General features: G+C 41.5%; 1 protein-coding gene across 2 annotated transcripts; it reads right to left on the bottom strand.

Moving 5' to 3' along the window:
• Positions 1 to 80: 80 nt before the first annotated feature.
• On the bottom strand, positions 81 to 27392 carry si:ch73-138n13.1 (titin homolog). 2 transcript variants are annotated; one of them, XM_063488728.1, is made up of 13 exons: positions 27204 to 27392; positions 25245 to 25338; positions 21955 to 23289; positions 21776 to 21860; positions 17653 to 20859; positions 16195 to 16320; positions 5056 to 5171; positions 3347 to 3512; positions 3020 to 3182; positions 2172 to 2305; positions 1894 to 2036; positions 1725 to 1812; positions 81 to 1614 (listed from the first exon to the last, which is right to left on the bottom strand). In XM_063488728.1, exons 3-12 carry the CDS (start codon positions 23286 to 23288, stop codon positions 1737 to 1739), a joined length of 5550 nt encoding a protein of 1849 aa, XP_063344798.1. In that variant the 5' UTR covers position 23289; positions 25245 to 25338; positions 27204 to 27392; the 3' UTR covers positions 81 to 1614; positions 1725 to 1736. The 2 variants fall into 2 exon arrangements, with proteins under 2 accessions (XP_063344798.1, XP_063344796.1); XM_063488726.1 differs by having other exon boundaries at positions 1737 to 1812.
• Positions 27393 to 27514: the final 122 nt, after the last annotated feature.

The raw sequence follows: 27514 nt of genomic DNA, 5'->3' as shown, positions 1-27514 counted from the left end.
TACTGAAAATAAGTAACTTGATTCAAGAAATACCCAGAAGAATGCAGTTTTTCATGTTACATGAGGCTGTGACGCAAGTCAAGTATATTTTATTAAGAATTTATTCACTTTAGGACACTGGCCAGTACAACACAGTGCAATATAGACCTTTCCTTTTGAATTAAAAAAAAAAAGGGCATAAAAATTAACCCTTGAATTTTATGACAAAGTAAAACATCCATGTACATACACACCAGGGACAATCACTCTGAAGCCTCGATCAACACATTCACTTGCATTGCATGAGCAGGCCGACGATACAGAAGATGAGACCAGAGGGGAAGGGGTGGTGGTGGGTGGGTGTCCGTGCTGTAGTGCGTCAAGTGACAAAGTGCTTTACTGAAGCATGGAGTAAGTAGGTAGATGGCAAATGTGGAGAGGAAGACAGAGATGAGGCGTAGCTGAAGTTCAAATGTTCACATTAGTTTGGTGCATTACAGGACTCGTTTACATTGTAGTGAATGAACCATCCCCTTCCCTGGAGTAGTGTAAGTCAACATCTAGGTCCTCTGAACCAGTCAGCGAGAGCCAAGCCTGATGTGACAGCAAAGATTGTACATGCATGGATAATGAGTGACAAAAACGAAAGGGAAATTGCACATACTGGGAAATTAAACAAAGTATTGTCAGGACATGATCGAGAAGTAGGTGAGTATGGCTTAAATTAGATGCTCGCAGCTACAATCTACTAAAGAAGGGGAAGACGGGCTGATTAGTGTTTTTATAAAAGACTGAGGAGTGTGTTTGTGCTGATTAGGAGTGTGCATGATTGACAGATACAAAGCTGTTTGTCCCATCCCTCTTACACATTGACAAAAAGATAAATCACAAAAAAATATATACACAGTATGCAGCAACTGCACCCCTGTTAGGCTGTGTAACTGTATCAAAGTGAACAGCTCTGCTGTAGTGATACATCCTTTCCAAAACGAGTTCTCCACCTTTGTTAAATCAATGAGGATACAAATATAACATCTCCTGATTACAGATACTAACATGAGCAGCACCCCCATGGACGATCAAGACCGTGGAGGTTTGTTCTCAATACGCAGAAATCATTAGTGTCTGAAATGTCATCCTATGGCAAAGTTTGTGTGACTCCAATCAGCAACCTCTACAGATAACACATACATGGCTAGCCTGTACATTAGCTGAGTAAAGAGGAAACTGGATGCAAAGGACTGGCTGGATTGTCCTCCAGCATGCGATGAAGCTCGTCCAGGAAAAGGAGGTGCTGTGTCTTTGTTTTCCCGACTCCTCCTGGTCCCTCTTTAAAGTGTTCGTGTGATGTTCGTTTTGGAGCCCCTGGGTTCAAGCATGAAATGGAGTAAGCAGAGCAGCCTGATGTTCTTCCTCCATGCTCGTTTTTCTTTTTCCATAGGACAGAGACTTCCCCCCAAAAAAGGCACCATGCACATTTACCGACCCAGATGAGAAGAGAGAGAGAGAAAAAAAAAGAAGTAGGGGGAATTAAAAAAAACAAAAATCATCAGCAGCTGTAGATTCAACCTCCTCCTACTCTCTGGGTCAAACGTTAAGGCTTCTGTTTCACACAGATTCATCTGTTAAGGCAACCTTTCAGGAGACAGACAGAGATAAGTATGAGAACCACTGCTGTTTATTTGTTACAAAACAAGAAGACACACACAGAAGAGCCAAACCCCTCCCCCAAAAACCTAGCTCACCTTATTACTTACTTAGCTCTCACTTTCATACTGACTCAGGCGTTTCTTGGATTTCAGCTCTTTCAACCACTGGGGTGAATCCTCCTGGCTACAAAATAAGATAAACGATGAGTCGACAAATTCTCTCAAGTATAAAATAAACAATTTGTGTTCAGCTGATGTTGCTTACCCATTTTCTTTCCCGCCAGAGGGGGGCAGCACACGCGCTGCCCTGGGGAGAAAAGGGGACTTGGGAGAGCGAGACAGCTGGGAGGGAGAGGGAGCAGGTCCATCAGTTTGATTGTCAGAGTCCCCCCTCTTCTTCAGCTGTGCCTGACAGAAAAAGTGATGCATTACAAAGAGTTTGCTAAAAAGTCAGTGCGAGTTTAAAATAAGAGAACGCTCTGTGAAATAAAACTGCAACATGACAAACAATGCCAGGAGGTGAACGCACAGTTCCTGGCTCACCTTTAAAGCTGAAGGGTCCATGCCAGGGAACAGGGCGACCCTCTGTGGCTGCGACGCAACAGCCGGTGCAGCATCAGCTCCTCTGGGCTTCTCCTCAGAGTCTGAGTCATCGTCTTTACTCTCAGCCTTTGCCTCTGTCGAACGGAGAGCACATATTAACAGGTACTTTCCACCAAATGTCCTGTAATCTCCCCCTAGAGCTTATGTGCAGGAAGTGTAGAAGCTCCTCCAGGGATTTTTAAATTTGCATTTCCACAACAGGGCTTCAGCTTTGGGAGGTTTAAGCAAATTAATTCGGAGAAAACAAGTAAAGATCTCAAATTCCCTTTGATTATTGTTCTCAACAAAAATGAACAAACCCTGGTCGTCACGTTAGGATAATTTATTAGCCCGTGTATTTCCACCACAAAATACAAGGAAACCAACTTGCACCGAAATGCTGGCAGAAATGTTAAATGGTTCCTGTTTCAAACTGAAACTTCCTGAAACTTCCTGAAACTTCAACTACCCAGTGAGGACTTATGAATCAGATTCCTGGAATAAATGAAATTGATGTTCCTGGAACTGAATTCAGTCCATGGTTTATCAGGAAAAATTGCATTTAGGGGAACATCATAAGCCTTCTATTCCCTGGGAAAAGTTGCTGTGGTTGGAAAAGTTCTTTGTGTCATTTGGGAGCCAGTTAAGAGAGTGCAGGGAGGGAGGTGAACTTTTGAGAGACTCTAGATTAAAGGAATGTATGGACAACAGATCTACACTTTGGAGTCTGCATATCTAGAACCTTATTCATGTTTTAGCCGCTCTAAAAAGTAAATACAAAGGCTTATGGAGCAGTAAGGAGTATTAACCTGTGGAGTCTCTGTAGAGCCAGTCCTCAGTGGTTCCTCCCTCACCCTCTGCTTGTGCAGCACTCTGACGTGTAGCCCTGGTGGGTCGTGTCCGCGGCGCTCGTTTCTTCCCCAGCTGGGCTCTAGAGCGGAGCACGCTGGTATCTAACAGGGTGGTCGGAGCCTGGATATCAAAACACGAAAAGAAAACACATGAGACAAAATGTGCAAACACACAGCATAATAAAGAAGACGTGTGTCACCATAGTGAAGACAGAGCAGACTTTACTGACTTAAACCGGCTCATTTGGTAATGTTCAAAAGAATTAAGCTGTGTTTACCACTTACGTCAGGGAAAGAGAGCGGCTGGCTCTCAGGTGGGGATGAGGGAGGGAGGCCATCCAGACTGTTGCTTTCAAACGGTGAAGCAACATCACCTGGTGTGTGTGCTGGAGTGGGCTTCTTCGGTGAAGGACTGAGATTGCTTTCTGAGCTGGGAGTCGCAGGTGTCAGACTGCCGATGATTAGCATAAACAAGAGTTTTGAAACATGTCTGAAAACAGCTGCGTGGATTAAGTAACCACAGGATCTCATCATTTCATCAAAACCATGACAACAGTGAAAACAGTGAACCCTAGTAAAGTGAACTGTGTAGAGTGTGTGTTCAGACTTTTAAATCACTGTAAAAGAACTTACTCTCCTTTATTATTATCATCAGTGCTCAGTATTTTTGTGATGTTATGTTCTGACCACATGAGGTCAGTAATGGATCGCAAAGTAATGCAATGAAGTGAGAAGAACAATCTCTTGTTGCACCTGAAGTTATTTCAGCTCCGCTGTGGGTTTCTAATAATCCTTTACAAATATATCGCTCCTGAATGCTGTTGCTACATAGGGAATATTTATTGGATTACATCATGTTTGGATTTCATCTTTTTTAAGGTAAATGATCTTTTGTGTTGTTGAATGGTCTGCTGATTTTCTGGTCTTCTTCAAACATTATCACCATAGTATTCAATCATTTTGGATCAACTTGTTTGATTTTATTTAAGATCTTTTCTAAACTTTTTATTGTGCTATTATGCTAACTAAAGTTCTTCTTTCATCAGGCTTTAATCATTTATAAACAAAACAACCACAATAACAAAAATCAAAATGACACTGATTTGTCAGCTTTGGGAGTCAAACATTTTATAGATTGTGACTTATTAAACATCTCAGCTGAGGCTGGGCAGTGTCAGCAAACATATGAAGAGATTAATGCGTCAGGGCTTAAATAAAATCACTCTGCCTTTCATTCTAATCCGCTGGTCTCGCAATGGCAGCTGTTTGTCTTTGGGTGGTGTGTGGGCTTCAGCGTCTTAAAAGGCCACGCCTTTTCAGGTGTGGATAAAGCTTGTGCCTGTGGAGACTTGACTGGTCATCACTCTATTGCTGCTTGAACTCTTGACTCCTGGTTTTTGCACTTTTCCCTCAGATTTTAATGTAGGATTATTAATAATTAAAATAAAACTCACTTTTGTCTGATACTGATCTTAAAGCACATGTCTGTTTATAAAAATCATCTTTCGCATTTCACTGCTTCCAAAGTATTTTGAATTAACATTTTACAGTGCAGTCTCACACAGTCGTACAAGTATTGGCCATATCTTAGTTTGTTTGTTTGTTTTTTTAAATCACGGATGTCATGTACATATTTATTTTATTTCAGCAGGAAATCTCAGTATTTTGTACATGATAAAGTAATGCTGATGTAGGAAACAAAAGAAATTTATCTGAATGACTTCAATTGTTGTGGTAGCTGTAGCTCATTACAGAAAATGTCATTTCCAAAAAATGTGTGTATCCATTGTAAAAAAAGAAATTTCTGTAATAAAATAGTGATATAATAATGCAGTTAAAAGTTCAAAATGTTTTCCAAAGCTGTGTAGTGGGGCAGGAGTGTTGGCCAGCCCAACCCTGGCCTCTGTTCTAAGTTAGTTGTTTTGAAGTAGCCCAGACATTTTTAATTTACCTAGTTTAGTTGTATTTGCATGTCATTTTTATTGTATATTTACCTATCATCAGTGCGTAGTCCCGTCTCCCAGGTCCCATACTGGCTGTCAGTCTCACGGACCGGTGTTTCTGAGCCCTTCCCCTCCTCTTCTCCACTGACACTTTGCTTCTGCTGTACCTGGGGGAAAAAAAAAAACAGAAGAGCAATGAAAGATGACAACTAGCTTGAGAGACATGAATAGCTAAAAATCAGTGGGGTGCAGTGAACAAGTCTTTAATATCTGTGGACCATTCACATCCCTAATAGGAAGCCAAGCCACAAAACATTAACCTCCTAGGACCTGGCGTCCACATATGTGGACATCACATTTTGGGTTATTTAGACCAAAATACTCAATTTTGCTCTACAAGGGCCTGATATCCACTTACGAGGACATTATACTGCTGCTGCTCTATCAAAATTGTATATTAATATTCTCATATGTGGCTCTCATTTTTCTTAGAGCAAAAATTAGGTTAAAAAAAAATAAAATCTGGCAATTCTTTGTTTTTACATTCATCAGGTCCCAATGAGCCCAAATATCAAAGAGAAATTAAAAATGCATGCCGTGGAAGAGTTCGGGTCTTAGGAGGTGGTTAATGAATGATAAAGTGTAATAGTAGCTAACTGACATCATAACTAAAATTACTACTGGAGAGCACACAGTGTTGCTGATAGAGCAGCATGCTGCTGAGCTTGAGCAGCCACCAGTGGCAAGACGGGTAGTGGAATGGAGACAGAACCAGAGTGGGGACAGAGATGATGGTGGGCGGCTGGGTGATCGAGTGTGTTTTTTCTGCCTACTGAACCATGCCTCTTTTAATGAGGCGGGCACAGAGGACATACTGTCTCAAACCCACACGGAGCTCACAGAGGCAGAAGAACTGATAAGCCTGGCCTATATAGAACAAAACAATAGAAAATCGTTCTGTCCTCAGATGTTGCCTAAGGGCTGGACAAAGAAATCTGATACACCTGGCTCTGTAATTGCCCAGGCCCCTTAACAGCGAGAGCAGCTCAGTAGTTGTGCTTATATGAGCACGGAGGGCAGATTAGAGCACTCGTACTTGAAGCTTTGTGAGTGTTTTCTTTGTGTATATAAGAGCAGAGACGCAGGGGTGCTGCAAAACAGGTGTAAGAATGAGCACATGAGGAAGAGTGTGACTGTGTGAAATTCTGATTGAGGGAAAACAAAACAGCTGAAGAAAGTGTGAGAGTGAGGGAAAAAAAACACAGGACATCATTCATCAGCAAAGCCCTTCCCAACAGGAAAAGTGAAAACAGCCAGAATGGCATTCAACAATACTCCCTGCATCTGAGAAAGCACTTGGTACTTCAGCTTAACCTCTTCTCAAGGACTTACAGCACCAAACTTAACCTTAAAAACTCCATATCTGAGTCCGGAGTGGCTCTGTTACAGAAGCAAAGATAAAAAATGCACACACCGCCTGGGCAGAGCCAGTAAAAATGTTTCACTTCTCTAGTCTACAATGATCATAATCCAGCATGTAAAGCTACAAATATGGAGATTCTGGAGTTTTGATTGTGAAAGCTTCCAGCTACACTTGCTGATATTATGTCATCTATCAGTTTTACCCTCACATGTTGCTGTACACTGCTATCACTGCAGGCAAATATGCCTTGTAAAGTTCTGGTGATAAAAATTCCAATCCAATGTGTACAATTCAACCTAAACACGCCCAGAACACTCCCTCAGCAGATCAGCGCAGAGGACGAACACTGCCTTTGCTGGAACATGTTGTAGTGAGCAGTCTTTACAAAGGTACTTATGGCAGGGTGCTTAAAGCAGAGGTTGTAAAGCTGTTTAGAGGCTCATTCATAATCTCTTACCTTTTATTATTCAGTACAATAGCAGCTTTCAACCAGCCTTGGTAACTGAACTTTAGCTGGAGTCTTTCTGTGTCTTTTTCTGACTTAAATCTCCATCAATCAACAGACAATGGCAGGTTAGACAGATGTACTGGTTAAACACCCAAAACAAACAATGCCACATATAAAAAAAAGGAAAAAGAAAAAAATATCCACTATGGCTGTTAATTACCTTTGCTGAATGAGCACTCACAGGTGCAACCTTTGCAGTAATCGTGGAAAAGATGAAGGAAACCGACTGAACTGACAGGTCTAGCAGCTATAGCTCTCAGGAGGAAGGCTTTTCCTTAATAACATTAGCAATAGCCAACTTCCCCTGGACAGGAAGGGTGTGTCAGGGGAAACAACATAACAAAGCCCGGATGAATGGATGGATGAAGGAAAGAAAAGGCTGATCACTAAATATGTCTGAGTGACAATCTGCGGAGGAAGGGGCTGGAGCAGGGCCTTGGAAACTTTTTGATAATGCACCGACTGCCGATTGCAGCAGTGACTGTTACGTCCTCAGCAGTTAACTGAAAGGCGAGTAGCTGCAGTGCTGTTTCTTGAAAAGGGAAGGGCTCTGTTACCTCATGGTCTGACATCAGGGGCAGAGATCTTTCGATATAGTCATTCTGTTTACATAAACAGTGTCTAAGATACAAGCTTGTACCACAATTTGATGCTATCGAGGAATTTGTATGTGTATTTCAGGATGACTATCATTGTACATCTTATATATGTCAAGGGTAATAAAAGCCCTAAAAACACATTCAATCACACTTACAGCACTCACCGCTCCATTCTCATCTGCTTCAATCCCTCTGGCCTTGGTGGAGTGGGAAAATATGCTCGGCGTGCACTTGTGTACACCCCAGCAATCAATATCAATATCCTAAAAGATATTCAAAACAACTGCTCCCGTGAGCACTAATCTCATGCCAGCAAATGGGCTTTCTAGCCGCATGTCAGAAGTTTTACATTACGACAAACCCTACAAGGAAAACCGAACAGTGCTGTATATATTTTTCATTACACAAGTGTTGCATACAGACGAGGTCTCGCCGTCGTACAAAGCAGTTCGTAAGAACAGAGAGAAGAATGTAAGAAACCTGACTTGGCTTAAGATTTCAGCTCAGAGTGCGCTGAACCTGACTTAGAGGATTACTTTCAGTCTGGGGTTTGTTTTTCTGGTTTGCAAACAGGAAGATTGTTTGAGATCAAATGTGTTTCACTTCACCGTGTATACATGGTTATAGCTTGTAAATTACATAAACTGCTACAAACATGCTGAAAAATAAAGCAGAAGTGCCTAAAATTCGAGTTTCCTGAATAGCCCTTTGTGGCTGCCTCTTAAAGAGAATCCTCCCGTATATACAAAAAAAACAACCAACTTTCTTCCTTTGTGAAAATTGTACTTGAAGTGTTAATGTACTTTTTTTTATATTTCACCCTTTCAAACTTTATTACTGCTTAAAGGTTGCATTATTACAGGTGTGGCTACTCTGAGTGACAGGTGGGTGCCAACAGATTCAGTTAGCACTGCTAGCTGTCTGCCAAGAGTCACCTGAGATATTATGAGTCACTGAACTGGTCGTCTCAACCATGTTGGCTTTTTAGAGCAATTTTATTGCAGTCAATAAATAAAGTTGTTTATTAAGCAGTTAACTGCACCAACAGCCCACACAAGTGATTGAAATGATTGAAATTCTGGCACTAATTTCCATGTATCTATTACGGTGCAGTTCTTGCTAACTAGAGATTGACAGATAAAGGGTTTTAAGGACAGATGTTGGCTTAAAAATCCACTATTCTGATTATAAAAATAAACTGGTCACACTCTATTGGTAACCAGCCTTAGTTAGTGGGTGATAACTCATTAGATGGTCACGTCAGGCTCCTAAACACCTACACGGAAAAGACCATAATGTCTAACATCAAGGCAAAGCAATGGGTGATGTGGTTACATTCAACTCTCCAATTACAGTCTGTGGTGGCCACATTCGTACCACTTTTGATATGTTTTCACAAATAACAATTTTAACTCAGAGCAGATTATATTTACATAAAATCTGTTATAACAGAAATTGCATATCAGAGTACTTAGTCAGGAGATTTGGAAACCTATCATCTTGGAAAGTCATCTGAGATTACAAGTGACTTCTGGCTATGAATAGAATAGAATAGAATAGAATAGCCTTTATTGTGAATTATGTGTATTATGAGATGTCAGAGCAGGACCATTTGTTTATACTACCACAGCTATACTGAAAATCATGGAGCACTGATTCAACTCCTTATAATGAGACCTGCAAAGAAATCACTGTCGAAATAGGAGAATGAAAAGTTTAAAATAAATAAATAAATAAACACTTTACTTTCTGATTAACCAGTTGGCCGGTTTTCTGGATGAGTATATAAACAATGAACATTATACTGGTATCATTTCTGCTATTGATTTGAATTGGCAAAAATAAATAAATAGATCAAAACAGTAATTACGTATAACTGTAATATGCAGCTCGCACCTCAGACAACGGACCAAAAACGTGTCACAAACAGCAGCGAGAGCTTGAATAGGGCACGAAACTAAAGCCTTGTGTCTAGATGTGCTAGTGGTAATGGCTTTTTCAATCGTCTTCAGTTTCTCTGTGCTCTGGGAGAAATGTGTAGTTCCAGTTTTCAAATCCACTGCCAACTCTCATCAATTCAATAGCTTTCAATCATTAGGGATCATTTACTGTCATACAAGTATTTACTGAGTCAGTGGGAGCGGACGCTACTCCCACAGACCACAAAAACAGTTGCTGATGTGTAGAACTAACTTTAGACATGGTAACACAACTAATAGCAACACAGATCTCATGAAAACACCTCTTATCTTTAGGTGCTGTGACTCATGAGGTGTTGGACAGCAGTTGAGCAAACAGGCGTCGACATGAATATAGGAACAACTTCACTGCAAGGCACACGTCCCTCAGGGACTTTTAAATCTGTCCTTCACACAGACCAGGTTAAAAGGGACAGAAATTATGTACAAATAAATAAACAATATATATTATAAAATATAGACATATTTTACAATTTCAGTGTTTATCACCCTTTTAGCCCTTTTCTCAGTCCTTGTGTCTAATTATATCACTTGAAGAACAGGTAGCACAACAGATTTGCTAATCAAAGAGAGACAAAGACTACACTGTTCCAAAGAAAACAAGATGGAGATGAGAATAATCCACAAAAATAGACAGATGAGAAGCAGCAGGGCTGTGCATCAGGCAGCATGTGGTTAAGTTCTTCACATGTTTGGCTAGAGACCAAATACTTGATGAAGGAGCAGCAGTTAATACAGTGACACGGACATAGCTATGAAATGACTTGAATTCCACTTGTGCTTTATTTATCACCAACAGATGTAAAAGTAAAACTTATGAGTCACATTAGTGCCTCATCTCTAGATACACTGATTCACTGTTTGCAAAACCATCAGCGATGAAAGTTGGAATTAGTGCTTCCCTGCTATGTTTCTGTACTTAAAGTGTGTGTGTATGTGTGGTGTCTTACAGCAGTGGGGGTGTTGGGTGCCGTGCGTCTGCGTAAGGACAGGCGTTGCTGGCTGCGCAGTGAAAACCTGCGGAAGGACTCCCTGCTGCGGGAGGCCAGGGAGCGCAGGGAGTTGGTTCGCTTGAAGTCCCCGGTAACGTCCTCTCCCCTGCCTCCCCTCTCCGCCGAGGTGGACAAAAAGCTGAGTGCCCCGTGAAGGGAGCGACGGACATTTCCCACCCATCCTGACACCTGAGATTGAGCTACTGACAGCTTGCCCCCGAGATACTCCATCACAACCAACCAATGGCGGGACCTGCTGTGTCTGAACGGAGCCCGTGAGCTAAGCTGCAACTCTTGTTGTTGCAGCAGGAGCAGCAGCAGGGAATCATTAGAGTCTAGTTATGCTGGAGAGATGGCAGTCCAGGGATGGTGGCCTATGTATTCAGTGACGCATGTTGCAGGGTCAGTACTGCAGCAGTGTATAAGGTGGCAGAGAAAACGACAGAGCTCAGCAGGCTTAATGCAATGATGCTGGTGGTATCTGCTGCTTACAGCACTGTAGCACAGATGATGTCTGAATGTTACAGGAGAAAAAATCTACCCAGTTTCTTTACTCAGTGTCCTTTCTGCAGTGCAGTCCCACTTTAGATGTCAGCACTCTTGTTTCAAGGCTCCAGGCTGTCGGCATTAAGTGGATTGTGAAGCTTTCTAATGTCTATTTCGATGCTTACAAGATATGTCTGCTGTGATATTCCTAGCACAACACCCAAGTGGGCATATAAAGGTTAGGAAAGGTCACCACTTAATATAAGTTTTACTGAAACACTGCTACACTGTCTTCCAACAGGTTCTCTAGCTTAAAGAACATAAAGCACTACTAAAAATAATCAAGTACAAAAACAACGAGCAGTGATGATAAAATCACCTCAATATACTCTGTTTGGCCAAACGTTCACTTATCTCAGTGCTCTGCGAGACTTCTGCCAATTCACCGGGTGAGAGCCTCTCTGTCCTCATGTGAGCCTAAATTATAGCCGACCTGACGCACACTCTCGCAGCTGACGTTGATCTTTTTCTCCCGAAACATGGCTCTGATTAAAAGTTGTTAAATCCACCCACCCTTCCAACAAGGCTACATCTTCATACTGCACACAACTATTGTATCTTCTGGCCAAAAGCTGCAAGCAGAAATGGTGCAGGGCAGCTGGTGGCAAAAAGAAAGCTGCTGTAGTCATTCGTATTCCATGAGGAAAACCAGAGGGCAACCAATGCACCGCCGCAAAGAGGAAACTGAAGAGAGAGCTGTGGTAGAGAGGTCAGATCCAGAGAACAGAATTTTTTTTTCCTTCCCTCCCCTCGCCTTTTTCTGCAGGTATGGGCAGGTAGGAGAAAATGCGTCAGCCAAGCTGCTCTCTATAGTGAGTGTTACAGGACTCACCGTCAAGGAGAAACTGGGTGGAGAGAGGGAGTGTGGGACAGAGCCAAAGAGAGCGAGACAGAGAGCAAGAGCGAGGCAAAGAGAGAGAATGGGAGGTCCGTGATTCAGAACAGAGGGGGGGAGAGGGGAGGGTGATATATGTTCTGCGGTGCTCTGTCGCTCCAGCTTGATTCAGCTGCAGGAAACATAAGTGGAGTGACACAGCCAGGACAGCAAGCATGTAGACAACATGTAGAAGGAAAGAAAAAATAGAGACGAGGTTGTGTATGTGAGCAGAAAGAGAAAGCTGCAGAGAAAGTGAGGTTTGTGACACAATCAGATAGGAATGAGGACAAGTGTATGTATTACATTAAGAGAAAGCTATCAGTAGATAAATTGGACGGGCACAAAAGAGACAAGACAAAAGACAGGTGTGGCTCCAGGCAAGTGGGATTGCACTGTATGCACATCAACCAGTTTGTCTGCGCAACGTGGCCAAAACCACCAATCACAACAGGCAACTCAGTGTTTGTTTAAATCTCACCCAGAGTCGGAGTCATGCAAACACCACAACAGACAAGGAAAGAATAACACTTCCTGACACATGCTGTTAACTTCAGCCACCTTCTGCCAGTGAACTTGTACCTTAAATAAAGACACAGTGGGCCACTCTGACACACTTCAGAGACGTAACCTCGGAGCAAACTGAGGCAGAAGGGTTCCTAAAATCTAGATTTCTGTCCACATGTGCCCCCTACAGGTAATCTGATTAACAATTCTTTGAAGTGCTCTGCTAAAGATTTCAATAGCATAGAAACTCTCACATAGCTTTCCCCTCCAATTTACTGCCACACACGAGTATTTCAACAAAAAAAGACTTTAACCTTCTATCTCCTTTAATACTTTATTAATATTTAGTCCTCACACCTTAATTACCATATCTTCAAAATTACATGTACACCTAAGGAAAATACTCAATACTGAGTTCCATTTTCATTTTATCATTAGCTGTAGCCACTACCTGCTACCTAATGATAACAAGTGGCTAATCAAGCGGCTAACCCTTGATTAGCTGCTTGATAACAAGTGGCTAATCAAGGGTGGCTTAAGTAGAAGTACAGATACTTCTACTAATAGTGTTAAAAATACTCTGGTGAAAGCACCAATTCAACTTTACTTAAGAGTGAAAAAGTACACGCTCTGAAATATATTCAATGTAAAAAAGTAGCTCGCTTGTATTGTTTACAAGGCTTCTATGTGTTATTTTCCCCTCTATTTATGTTCAAATCACTTTAATGTCGTGAGGACATGCAGTGACTTTCCCCTAAAGTAATGAGCCTGTTTTGAAAGTGTAAGGAGTAGAAAGTAAAAAGTTATGGATTAAAAAGCAAAACGTTGTCAGAAAAATAACAGACAACTTTAGTCAAGTACAGATAGAGTCCTGAAAATTCTACTTAAGTACTGTAACAAAGTATTTGCACTTTGTTATTTTCCACAATGCTAATAGTTAAGTTGTTTAAATATTAATAGTCAATATTCTCTTGATATTGAAGTAATTATTTAAGTATTACAGTTATAAGTGATTTGCAGTTTTATCTCCTTTATCTTTATCTCCTTTTTTATTTCACAGCAAAAGCAGAAATTATAGCATTATAATATTTATAGTTTTTATATATATTTCTCCAAGATAAAGTATTACATTAAGTATTTTGGCCATACCGGCAAATTTATAATGAAAAACACACAGAGCCAACTAATATTTGAAGCTTCCTTGATTGATATTATTCAGACTATTAGTTTTAAAAGAAAGACTTAAAGACAAGGAAGTGATACAATAAAACATGAAATGTCTAACAATCAACATATTATTGATGTCTTTTTGACCAAATATTCCTCATCGTAGTACTGAAAACGATCTGCTAGGAAGTGACTCATCTCTTCCCCTCTTCTGACCTCATCAGTCTTTACTCAGCCAGGAACCCAACCAGCAACAACAGGAAGAAGGTGAAATAGGATGCGGCTAATGTACATACAGTCTACTGTATATAATATGAACCAAGAGTTCCTACAGCCCTATACGAGAGGACGCGCACAGCTGATGGAGAAACATTCAACATGAGTGGTGTTGTCACTTACCCAGAGGCAGTAAGGAGTAAGGCAACATGACCACATGTACAACACAGCTCTCTGCCCGGTGCCCATCTCCGCTCTGTTGCACTCACCAGCCTCAGACCCTCACACTTAAACCAGTGATGTCACCATCCTACTATTATCTCATGTCTCTGAGTCTATGGTGAATACAATTTGAGGAAAGTAGTCATTTCAGATATCCAGCAACACCCACATATTTGGCTTTAAACATTATCTGTGACATTTTACATATGCTAAACATCTTAACTAGATTTAAGAATCTGCCTATGGGTTTTTTATCATTACTAAATACATTAAAAAAAAAAAGTCATGCTCCTGCATATAAGCCTTAGTATTTGTGTTAATGATGCTCTGCTCATATTCTGATGCTGAATGTTGACATGTTGAATTCTTGCTACCTTGAATAAAATATCACTATTGAGTGGAATTATTGAATTTATTAACAAACAGACAAAATGATCCAGAACTGAGCAATTGTATAATTTAATCATTATCCTTTCTTACTTTTGAGTAAGAAGAAAATGACAGAGCTTTTGATTTGATGCTGTTTTGTCTAAAGTGAAATTAAACTGGATGACAGTGAGTTTTAGAGCCAATAATGATGAATACATTGTTAGCTGCAGCCTTATTCCAGTGTAATATTCCGTTTCATTACTTTTGGAAAGCTTTAGTTTTAGACCAATTCACTGCCAAATTGAGCAGCGACAGAGAGCAAATATTCTCATCATTAGTTAGAAATCTGTATTAACATAAGCAGCATGTTTGTGTAGTGTCTGTGGCCTACTGACGGAGACAAATGCATTCAAACTGTACGATTACAACATTCAATGTCTCATCGTTTTAACTTCGTTTGTCTTTAGAACCATTTTTAACAATTTAAAAATCTAATCTAATTCAGTGGTTCTTCTACTATGTGTAAAGTTGTCTGAGCTAAAATGTAAAACTGTGCACTTTTTTATTTACATAGGATCATTTGAAAAGCTTTCTTTCAAACAAGCACTGGAAATGGCAACAAGGAATAGTTCAGATACCCGGAACACTTGACTCTTGCAAACTAAAACACAACCACTAGATGGTGGTAATGACCTTGACCTTTGTGGTGACTTAATCTGATCTCCCTGTGTAATGGTAAGGCACAACAGACTGTACTTCAACCTGAGCCTACAATTACAGTGTCAGTGACAAAGCGCAACCTGAACCCAACCCTGTATTGTTAATAAACACTGTCCACCCTTAAATGTAATAATAATGAGTGTGCATGTAATTTGTAGAGTTGATAACATGCAGACACATTTGTTTACATGTTTAAAAATATAGAACCGGAATTACCACCTTGAAGTTGCCTCCACCAACCAGTCAAGCAGCAGCTTACATTGATGTCTGTCCACATTTCACCTCCAATCTTTTGAAATCAAAACATTTTGTCTTACTAGACATTTTTGTTAAATTTAGCATACAAATTAGGCAAAATTTCTAGAGTTATGGCCAAAAAGGTGTTTTATGAGGTCACGGAGACCTTTGATCATCAAAATCACAATAAGTGCATCCCTGAAACTAAATAAACTTTTGTTTTTGAACAAATCCCATCAAGTCTTCCAAGAAATATCAACTACATATACAGACAGCATTATCGCTCCCAGCAAAGGCTATTCCATTCACGGTGGTATAAAAACAGAGGTGAACTACAAGTTTATAACCAAATATAACTTCTAACCAATCAAAATCAAGTAGCAAGGTTACACAAATACCTGCAGAACACATAGTCATTACATGCCATTTCACTTCACAGGTTTCTCTGAGCCCTGCTGTCAGGTTTCTGATAAATCAGCAGTGAAAATCTTTACTTAATCATTTGTCTGATCCAATCCTGACGTACAGGCCTGAGAAGGTGTTTGAGCACCACTTCCCTAGAATGTAATGTGGGATGGGCAGAGGTGAGTCTAGGACGTCCATGCTTTCAACATTAGTCACCAGCTCTTTACTATGTGAGCCCAGCAGCATTTTCACGTCAAGTGAGCAAGCTGCATTCCAATACAGTCTTCAGTGCATGAGGCACGCATACAAATACCCAGAGTTACACACATTCTCACTTAAAGCCCTACCTCTCTGTTTCCACAGAGCTGAGTGAAAACAGTCATTTGTAATAAAATGCTGCAGAAAATGAGGAGCAGCCTGACTCACCCTGCTCTGCAGGTCCTGCTCTCTGTGGGCGCTGCGACTCCTCATCCTGGAAGGGCTTCCATCCACGGCACTACCTGCAGGAGCCGGTCGTCGTGACACACTCCGAGACCGCAACCTGTTCAACTCCTGAGCAGCATAAAGGATCCAAAGTGAACACCGCGATCCAACTGCATCACCTCATAACAGTAAAAAGCTGCTCATTGTCATGCTGGAAGCTGGATAGAATAAAGTGAACTTCAGTCCACTCACGTTTAAACACTGCTTAGGTGTCAGTTTGTTGCTTTCTTGTGAAATGTGACTGTAATTTGGCCATGTTTTTGTAATGTTGGTGTATCTATTACCCGCAGCAATGCAACGCCACTTGCTCAAACAGAAGCACAATTCCTCAAGGTAACAGGAGTGTGGCTAACTGGAACTAACAACAAATTGATTTTTGTTTCTAAAACCAAAACATGTTATGGTTTATAATGTAATAATTAGCATGCATGGCCATGTCTACATCATTATGATCTAGACATGGCCTGAGGCATCAGCTTTTTTGCTTTAACCCATTCTTGTGAACACAGTATCTCAGGAGCACCTAAAATATGGGACTCAAGAAATGCAAGTGATAATAATTCAGTGGTGAAAGGTTAAATGTTGCTCCCACAGTCACAAATCCCTTTTGTCACAAACACCTAATGTGTTTAACTTTAATTACTTCAAAGTCTTCACTACATGTATTATACGAGTCTGAACAGACACAGATACACTGCAATCTAACTGGATGTAAGAGGCATCTTACTACATTATAGTTGTAAATACTTTATATCAAATCTAACTACTTCTTAGATATCTTGCAGACATGAGAATAATACTAAGGAATCATGAAAGAGAAGCAGCAGTGCTGAATCAATATTCCTTTTTTCACTTGAATTTCATTCGCATTTTGCTTGATGGTGACACAGCCTGTTGTAGTTATTAAGAAGCAAGAATTAGACTAATTTAGCCACTACGTCACCTAGCTCAACTACAATATGGCAACTCAGCTAGAGCCTCTTTTCTCCAACCAATTTAATCAGGGAATGATGGCACACAGAATAATGCATGCTAAAAATAAAAAAATATTAAAAAGAATTTTGCGTATGCTTTTGCTTTGGCAACTTGGTGAGCTTTTAAAAATGACAGGGTGAAAAAATATATGATACAACCTACATCATGAGAAGCTATATTTATGTTTTAGATGGTTTGTACTTTTCCATATCTACAAGAACAGATTGTTCTGTAAGATATCACAAAATGGCCTGTATTTTCACAAGACTGCATGTCCCTGTGTGATAATCTGACTCCATCTGCACTGACAAACTAAGAAAATGCCAACCTGATTTCTACAATAATCACAAAATAAAGTGTGGTAGAAAGGGGGGCGGGTAGTTCATTGGCACCTCTGGATCTGATGAATTGATTTATGTCACTCACCTTGGACCCCTGTGATCTCCTCTGGCCCTGTGCTTCTCCCCTGATCTTCTGTGGCTGTAGCTCTCTGGGCAACCAGATCTGCTCTGCAGGAGTGATGGTGGGGAGTCCACCTGGAGAGTTCACACTTTTAACCTCTGAACCAGGAAAAGGGCCCAAAGGGGGTGACTCATCCAGGAAAGCAGACCAAGGCCTTTGTTGAGTTGGGATGCGTTCCCCATGATCGAGAAGGAGCTGTTCTGGACTGTGTTTGTTGGCGTGTTTTCTAGATTCAGCCTTAGGCTGGTCCACAGACATCTCAACTGACCGCAGTTCCCAGGGGTCCTGAGGAGGCGTCGTCCATACTGGGTTTGAGAAACCTATTGAAGTCTGTGATGGTATCTTCCAGCTAACGTCACTTTCAGATGTAGGCTGTAATTTACCCCCAAAGTCAGCATTTAGTCCCTGCATTCCCAATGAAGGAAACAAGTCATTATTAGAGGAGAGCTGGGCTTGAGATGTAAAGGAGTCTATGTCAAGAATATTAGGCTTGTAAGGCTCCTTCCAGCGGGTTGCAGCATCACTGCGTTGAGAAGTAGACTTAGACATTGGTTCATTTCTGAGCACAGAGTCCAGATCAAAGACTTTGGGTTTCAGATGTGATGGCTCCAACTTTAGCCTCTCTTGCTCCTCTTTTTTCTGCTTCTCTTTTAGTCGCTGTCTCTCTGCTTCTTGTTGCTTGGCTATGACTCGCATCCGTTCTGCCTCCTCCCTTTCCATCTTTTCCCTCAGTCTGTGTTTCTCAAACTCCGCAATTTGTTGTCTTTCCCTCTCTGCCTGCTTTTGCTTTTCGTACTCCAAGAGCTGTAATCTCTCAAGCTCTTTAAGTCTCTCATCATCCTCCTTTCTCTTCCTTTCCTTCTCCAGTTCCTGTTGTCTCAGCCTCTGGTTTTCTAATTCCTGTCTCTCAATGTCTAGTTGCCTCTGTTTCTCAAGCTCCTGAAATTGTTGTCTTTCCCTCTCTGCCTGCTTTTGCCTTTCAAATTCCAGGAGCTGTAATCTCTCAAGCTCTTTAAGTCTCTCAATATCCTCCTTCCTCTTCCTTTCCTTCTCCAGTTCCTGTTGTCTCAGCCTCTGGTTTTCTAATTCCTGTCGCTCAATGTCTAGTTGCCTCTGTTTCTCAAGCTCCTGAAATTGTTGTCTTTCCCTCGCTGCCTGCTTTTGCCTTTCAAATTCCAGGAGCTGTAATCTTTCAAGCTCTTTAAGTCTCTCTACATCCTCCTTCCTTTTCCTTTCCTTCTCCAGTTCCTGTTGTCTCAGCTTCTGGTTTTCTAATTTCTGTCGCTCAATGTCTAGTTGCCTCAGTTTTTCGAGCTCCTGAATTTGTTGTCTCTCCCTCTCTGCCTGTTTTTGCTTTTCAAACTCCAAGAGCTGTAATCTTTCCAGCTCTTTAAGTCTCTCTACATCCTCCTTCCTCTTCCTTTCCTTCTCCAGTTCCTTTTGCTCATTGTCTAGCTGTCTCTGTATCTCCCTTTCTAAATCTTGTTGTCTCCGTTTCTCCAGCTCCCTCTGTATCTCTTTCTGACGCTCCTTCTCCATCTCCTTTTCTCTTTCCCGCTCTTTTTCAAGCTCTTTTATTCTTAACATTTCTTGCTCTAATGCGATTCGTCTCATCTTGTCTGCCTCTTCTTTTTCCTTTTTTTCTTTTAGCTGCTGCATTTCCTTTTCTTTCTGCTTCTGTCTTTGAAGCTCTAAGAGCTGCAGTCGCTCTAACTGTTTTAGCCGCTCTTCCTCCTTTTGTTTTTGCTGTTCCTTTTCACGCTGTCTCTCCCTTTGTCTCTCTAGTTCTCGCCTTTTTTCTTTCTCAAGTTTCCTCTGCTTCTCTCTTTCAAGTCTCTCTTTCTCCTCCAATTCTTGCGCTTTCTCAAGCTCAATCTGTTTCTGCCTTTCCAGGGCACGTTGTTTCTCCTCAAATTCTTGTTTCTCCTTTTCAAATGACTTCTGTCTTTGCCTTTCAAATTCTCTTTGCATCTCCCACTCTTTCATTCGTGTAAATTCTAAATGTGCTTGTTTCTCCATTTCCAGCTGTGTCTGTTTTTCACTTTCAATTTCTTTTATCTTAGTCCTGTGCCTTTCTTTCTCCTTCCTTTGCTCCCTTTTCTTTTCAGCTTCTTGCCTTTCCTCTTTACTCTGTCCATCTGAGGCTAAACTGCTCTCCCTGGGTGACTTGTGGCTTCTTCTCATCAAATCTTTAACTTGCTCTTGCGATGGAGTTGTTTTTCCAAAAGGATCATCATTTAAAGATGGGCTCCCCCTTACTGGAAGACTCTTCCCTTGAGGGCCACTAAGGAGAGAAATCCCTAAGAAATCATCAAAGGGGCTAGTCATGTCCCTAGTGTTTGTCCCTGCACCCCCAAGAGAAACTGGCTCCTGTATTTGTCCGGTTAAAGCAAAGTAGGTTGCCTTGGGTTTTGCCATTTCGTCTGCCTGCAGCATCTTCAAGCGTTTAGGTGCTGCAGATACTTCTTCCTGTTCTGCCACTCTTTGTCTCTCCTTGTCTTTATCTAAAGCCACTTGTCCTTCCCTTTGTGATTCCTTTAGCATCCCTGTCTCCATATCTACGTCTTGGTCGAGACCTGTAGTGGTCCACTTCTGTAAGGCTCCTATCCTCAGATATCGTGGCTGTGTTTGAGGCATCAAAGGTGCCAAAGGTGGCTGTTCTTGTGCAGGACTGGTCCATTCTGGAAGAGGCCTGCTCCCTTCTGAGCGTCTGGAACGGAGGGTCATGGCCTTATCCTCCCACTGAGCTGATGGGACGCTCTCACTCACTGCCCGACTCTCTTCGACAGCCTGCACTGTGTCAAAGGCATGTAATACGGGCTGAAAACGTGATGGCGATAAAGGCTGGCTGTAGTTAGCGGTGACTGGAGCCCCGTTATTTTCAGTAACTGTTCTATCAAATGGAGACGTGCTGCTGAGCAAATCCTTGGCCGTGTCAACAGATGAGCCATCATCCATCAGCACCACGCTGTGCCTCTCCACGACATTATCAAACAAGGATGCTCGCACCGTTTGGACTCCACTGCCTGCACCAATTTCCTTGGAAACAGCACCAAACGTCTGTCCTGCTTCAGGCCCTTCAGGCGTGGAGACCTTTTTGAGCTGCTCTTGGGAATCTTTTAAATCCAAAAATGTCTTCTGGTCACTGGGAGTGATAGCCGATTCTTCAGCCTGGGAAAATTAAGAGATATACTAAGAATTCTTAAGTTGCAGAAGAATGCTCACAACTTATTGCCTAGTTATGGAACTGATAGGCTATTACAGAATTTCTTTCAGCTGGAATCTTCTGAAGGAAATAAAAGCTTTTCTAAAAAGTTATGAATTTAGGTACTGCTATAAAACCATAAGTCAGAATAAATGGGACTTGGCAATGGAACATTCAACAATACAGCACACAGAGGAGTTCAACAGAACAATTGGCAGGGCACAAACGGCATCCTCTTGTTCTACGTAGGGATCATAACAGTGGGTGTGGTGCAGAGGTGGTAATCAAAGTCTCTCAGCACTGACCTTTCCTATTTGATCTCTTCTTTGTGTGTTTCATAACTGGCAGTCACTGGGGATGTTTAATGTCTCAGCAGTATTAGGTTTCACAGCTTTGCATGTCTATGGCAGCAATTCATTTTACTGTAATGTCCTATTTCTTTGAAAGAAATTTCCTCATGAATGCAGAGGCGCTTTGGTCCACTGGAAATGCAAGTGCTTTTCAACAGGTAAATAAAGATGAATTTCCCAGTTGTGTATACAGTTATAGGGTAACTATAGCTCTAAAGCATGAGTTGAATTTGTGTCTCCCTACTTCACTTCTAGTTTAAACTGCGTCAGAGGCTTCACCTCTATTTGCACACTGCTCATTCTCCTATGCTTCTTTTGTATTTTCCGTCTTTATGTTATATTGCATGGGTTTCAATCAAACAGGAAATGGTAACAAACACACTAAAATCAAACTCTGCTGAGCAACACCATATGAAAAACTTTCCAAGCACCACACGGTGACACAGTTTCTCATTGTTACCCTCATTTGCCTGTTAAACACAGACCGAGTCCAACAGAAACCAGTTCCTACAAAGCTCACGCCCTCTCTTACCCTCTTCTGAGGATCTTTGCTGATGTAATGACGGTCCTCTGCCTCAGTGAGGGAAACAGGGTCAGGTGACCTCTCGGCTGAAAACCTATTGAACATACATCACACAAGACAAAAGCCATGCATGACAGTGGAACACAGAACAAAAAGCAAAGCACATGGACAGTATGAGCAGCTCTTACCTTTTGGTTAGGTCAAGGGGCAAGGGACGGGGCTTCAGTGCTGGTTTAAGGACAGGGCTCTGAGTTGGTGTTGTATCCTCTGTCAGCTGCTTGATGAGCTGTTTAACACCAACTGCTGGTTCACCTTCAGGGGTTGGCTGCAATGGGGAGCGAAGATCTGAACCATGGCCGGTGGCAGCTACCCCAGGAGAAGACGGCAAATCGAGCAAAAGACTTATTCGCGACTTGACGCTAACCCTGCGCTTGTCTTCATCGGTCTCTTTTGCAGCCATTTCTTCTTTGTTTTTGTTGCTTTGGTCTGAGAGGATAGGATTACATACATCATCAGTACTTTGTGGTGTGGTACTCGTAAAGGTTTTATCTTCCTCTTTGCTTTGTGGTAGTGCTTTTCCCTCTGGAGTGTTGTCTACTGTATTTGCTTCAGGAACTTTCCGGTGCAGTGAAAGACCAATAGACTCAAATTTGGAAGTGAGATCAGCTGAAAGGGGTCGTCTCCCAGCCGAGCGAGGAGCAGGAACCGGGGTGTCTGTCTTCGTTGCACTGCCGGGGAAAATGGCTGATACAGGTCTGGGCTTGGAGCCTCTAGGATGTGGTCGCAGAGGCACAGATGTTTCAGGCTGAGCCTTTTCTTTTCCTTCATTTTCTTGCCCTGCATCAAGAAGAAAGCCCATGGACTTTGCTCTAGTAAGGGAGGTTCCAACTTTACCTTGTGCATTGTGGCCTTTTTCGTCTTCTTTTTTAGTGGTTCCAGACCACTCTGCTGCTGGAAGTTTTTTAAAGCTCTTTGAGTAGGCCAAGCTTGATGCTGAGGGTTTCTGCCTCTGTGCTGGCACAGGAGGAGGGGTGGGTCTGCTAGGGCCTCCAGTGTCATGCGAAGGAGCTGGTTTAAATGGCTGGGCTACTAGCTTTGTTGTCTGTCCAGTGTTCAACTTAGTGGGTGATCGAAAGGAGGTAGAGGCAGGACGGTTGGGGTTGGTTAAAAGTGGTCTGGGTTTACTGCTGGAAACCGGCTGCTGTGGTTTTGGATTGCTTGGAAGCTCTGGTTTGTATCCAACAAGGCGAGTGGACTCAGGTCGGGGTTTAGTTTGAGGCTTTGGGGCAAGTATGGGCTTAATTGTAGGATTTTTCTCCACAGAAAAAGGTTTGGGAGTAAGTCGCGGCTTGGCGCTTGGGGCAGGCTTGTTTGGTTCAGCTGCGATGAGCTGCGGCTGATTGACAGACGGGATGTCAATGAGGCTCTTATTGCTGGAGTCTGTCAGGGGAGTCAGGTGATGTCGTCCTCCTGCCACTGTCCTTCCTACCTCGGTAGTCTGAACCTCCACCTGAGCAGCCATCCTGTTGAACAACACCTTTTGTTAAGCATAAAGATAAAATACCCCATCAGAGAGAAAATAAAAACTAATATTACTTACTGAGATCCTCAACAAAAAACGTACCTGCACAAAATCTAAAAATGTAAGGATTTAAACAATCCCCTAATCTAGCCATTACTGTAAACTTGGGAGTGCCTGATATTACATCACAAGTTTATTGTTCAAAAGTCTTGAGCCATCTTTATTTAAATTTTTCTATGAAAACAATTGAAGTCATTTATTGAAATGAAAAAAACAAAACAAAACAAAAAAAACACAGGCAGAAGTCTCTCAAGCTTTCTTGTAATTTCTTATAAATCTTCAGAAACAGTTCTCCAGGTTTCTTGAAGGACATTCAAAGCTTGTCTTTGGATTTTGGCTGCATTTTGTTCTGTTCTCTATCGAGAGGATTTGACACTGCTTCAATAATGTTTAAGTCTGGGCTCTGGGGAGGCCAATGCATGACTGATAGAAAAACCCAAAGTAGAACACTATCCATGTAAGGTGTAAGCGCAGAAGCGGTGTGTTTGGGATCACTATCATGCTGAAAATCAGGTTTGTTGCCAAGTTGTCTGACATGTGAAGACACAAAACTGGTTCATATGAGTTACAGGCAGCTTTTGTTACTCTTAAATGATTCATAGGTCAGTGCTAAGATGCTTAGCAAAAAAAAAAAATTGAGGAAATCATTCTTTGGAAAATACAAAGCACTAGACTGAAAATTAGTGAAAAAGCAGCCAAAGTCCAAAGAACAACTTTGAAATACCTTCAACAAAAACTACTGCTTTAAAAACAATTTAAAAAAATAACGTCTAATTCCTTGCAAGCAAAATCTAAAGAACTGATGAGTGTCTCAAGACTTTTGCACAGTACTGTATATTATTTTGCCAAAGGTTATTGATTGTTAGGTTAAAGCGGGACATATTTAGTGCTAAAAAAGAGCGGACACCAATAAAAGGTGAGTGTTTGTCTTGTACATTTACATGACACAGGCCTGAGTTATGAATTTAATAATGGCTTAGTACACAGCAGCACAGGTGGGACTGATAACATTAACTTTGATTATGATGCATTGAACATTCACACTTCCATGAGCCCAAAAGCAATGTTACTGTGCCTGTGCTTTTTCTGCAGTGACATATGAAAATGCCTGATGTGAAAAAAGCAGCAGCCGTGTCAGAGAAAAGTTACAACATATTTCCAATGGCTATTTAAATGTGTTTTATTGTATTTTAACACACATTAAACATTAGTTTATCTACTTAATGTTTTGATTTAAATGTTTTAATGTTACTTGTACTTAAAACCTGTAACCTGCACAATTGTTGCCTTTGTTTGACCTGTTGGTCGACTCTAATAACTGACATCAACATTATCTCCTTGGCTGTCGTTATCAGTGCAATCAAACTAGCTTGTAAAATGTGCGTGACTAAGATGAGATACTGGTGTAGTGGTGATCAGGACTGCATACTTTTCATGTGGCAACTGACACAAGGAGGAACCGGACAACTGTACAATGTCATTGTTTTTTGCTTTAGGTTTTAACACATGCACATCATTCTTAGACAGTAAATGGGAGATTCCAGTGCAAACTCACACCAGACCACCATCCATCAAACATTCAGCTCCACCCCTAATGAACTTCTGCATGTCTATTTTGAAATGCTTATTCAGTCGAAAGGAGGTTTAGTGATAAATATGAGATGACTAAAGATCAACTTACTAATTTCTGACACAGTATGCTGGTAAACAGCTTTATCTGTTGTTATGAAGCGATAATGAAGATAGAAAAGAACACAAAGGCCCTTTAAGAAACTCCTTCACATCTGATAATGCTTTCCACGTGTTGTGCTGAGTTACTCTGCTATGCAGAAACTGAATTTTCTTTTTATATAAATAATGGCACGCTTGATCAAAATCCTGAATATAATATCCTACCTGACCAGATGTCAACCGTCTGCTGTAGAGCTCGAGCTTCTCTTGTAACCGAGTCGTGATGTCATATCACACGGGAGGAAGGAGTCGAAGGAGCCTAAGAGAAACACACTTTGCGTCATCAAAGCAGACAGGCTGTTCACTAGTTAAGACTGTCTACGGTACAGGCTATGGTAGAGAAATCACAGCAGGGATACAACAGGGCAGTCCAAATGCGTTGCTGTGGTGTTCTCACGCCTTCAAAAAGCAGCAAATAGATGATATGTTTACACTGACACAGACTTCAGTAAACACAGGCACACCCATATATATTTAGTGCTAGTGGCATAAGTCCAGACATATAACAACTTGCACAACAAAAGTCATCAACTCTGCTCTCGTATATGCTTGTTATTTCCCGTTCTTATATTTGCATTATGTCCTCGATCAGTACAAGCACGCCATTGCCAATGCAGTCCTCACACTACTGCATCTAAATGCCTTCAATCAGCAAATGTTGGAAGTATAAACATTGCTGTTTGGTGTCCTTTTCTGTGCCAGTCACGTCTTTACATGATCACCCCTGTCGTTGTGCGTCTTATCAAGCACATCAGCTGATAAGCTCCAAATACTCAGTGGGCAAGTCCATGATACATAAAAGAAAAAAAATAAATAACACACAAACATAAAAACTGGACAGACGAGGAAGCAGAGCCATGAAGGCTTGCGCTTGACTAACAGAGACTGTTGAAAATGCTGAAAACGTGAACTTTAGATAGTGGCAGGAAACACCTTCGCTGAGATGGAATGCCAAACATCCACTGTGATGGTGGGACGAGCAGCACAGCGGGGATTAAGGAGCCGTCTGCCTTATATAGGCTTAGACACACCACCGAGTATCCTACGCCCGACTCATTACTGCAAGCCTCACATAACAATCGAAAAGAGCATTTCTTCAAGCCGGAGATGTTAAATAGTCAACTTTGAAGAGATCCTGCAAATCATAGAGACATATTTCAGAGTATACATGCAGGACAGTAGGGCACAGGGCATGGAGGCATTTTGTTTTGTTTTGTTTTAGCCCTGACTCACTTAATGTCTTTAACTTTTTAAAGACAATGAGTCAATAACCCGGCTAAGCCAGTTATGCAGAGGAAATTTCCTTACATAGACAACAGAACAACTAAAAGAAGATGAGCATTACCGCAATTTAGTTCTCACCTATGGTAAAGTAACATAAAATATACATCACAATCCACAGGCATGGACTTTAACAGTGAAATATGCGATACTGTTCTCTAAGAAGACTTTATACTGAGTTTAGCCTGGCTGTAATATTTTGCTGTATTATTATGGACATAATGTAGTAGGCTCAGGATTTTAGGTGATCTTGACATTTAAAAGCAACTTACAACAGTGAAGCAGGTAACCACAGTTTTATATCACAGTAAACCATAACCCAGATTTAATGTGGACCTACTGGATGCTACAGAAAACCAAGCATCCCAACCACTTACACACACACACACACACACACACACACACACACACACACACAATGATACAACTAAATCTAAACAACAATTCTAATAAATGAGCTTTATAAGTTTGGTAGTTTTCCATCTCAGCAACAAGTGTTAGTGCTTCCTCATGTCGTGTCTGCTCACCTAAATTACCTCGACAGTGCCCGGTCCAGTTTAGCGACAGATAAGAGTTGGCTTGCTCCCAACAGCAGGGGGGCACATTTAACGTACAGAAGGAGAACGAAAAAAAAAAGAAGTGTGCAGACGCATTGAACGAGCGTGTTGCATTCAGCTGTTTGGGAATCCCCACAGACTTCAAACAAGAGGGAAGACAAACGCTTAAGCAGCTCGCTGGCTAGCAACCGTAAGCTAACAACTCAAGAAGCTGGACTCACAAAATGGAAACACTGACTGAACCTGTCTTTCGCTGCCTGTTTGATCCCAACTGCAGACAACTTACCAAACCGTAAAGTCAGCTTTCCCTCCACGCTTGTCGAAACAACTTCTAACACAGTGTATCCCGCCAACTTAAGGGAAAAATTACGAGTCGTGACAGTTGGTTAGCAAAGCAGCTAACTTAGCTGGTTTACTTAGCTAGCCAACTGGCTGGCTATCCCGTCTCAGGTTGCAGTATTGTTGACAGGGATAGACTAGACAGGCAACTAGCCGCCTGAGTACTTTCAGCACAATCCAGCTCCACATAGCACTTCCGGCTATTGCTTTCAAAATAAAGTGCAACTTAAACATAAAATAGGATTTTGCTACATAAAC

The sequence above is a fragment of the Pelmatolapia mariae genome, linkage group LG12, assembly GCF_036321145.2.
Source record: "Pelmatolapia mariae isolate MD_Pm_ZW linkage group LG12, Pm_UMD_F_2, whole genome shotgun sequence".
NCBI lineage: Eukaryota > Metazoa > Chordata > Actinopteri > Cichliformes > Cichlidae > Pelmatolapia > Pelmatolapia mariae.
This window is presented reverse-complemented; position numbering and strand designations above follow the sequence as displayed.

Excerpts from the sequence above, each read along its gene's own strand:
- si:ch73-138n13.1 (XM_063488728.1), bottom strand. The coding sequence starts at position 23,288 with ATGGCTGCTCAGGTGGAGGTTCAGACTACCGAGGTAGGAAGGACAGTG. Across the intron at positions 16,321-17,652 it reads GGAGATCACAGGGGTCCAAG|GAGTTGAACAGGTTGCGGTC; the intron begins GTGAGTGACATA and ends TATGCTGCTCAG. Across the intron at positions 2,037-2,171 it reads TGGACCCTTCAGCTTTAAAG|GCACAGCTGAAGAAGAGGGG; the intron begins GTGAGCCAGGAA and ends TTTTTCTGTCAG.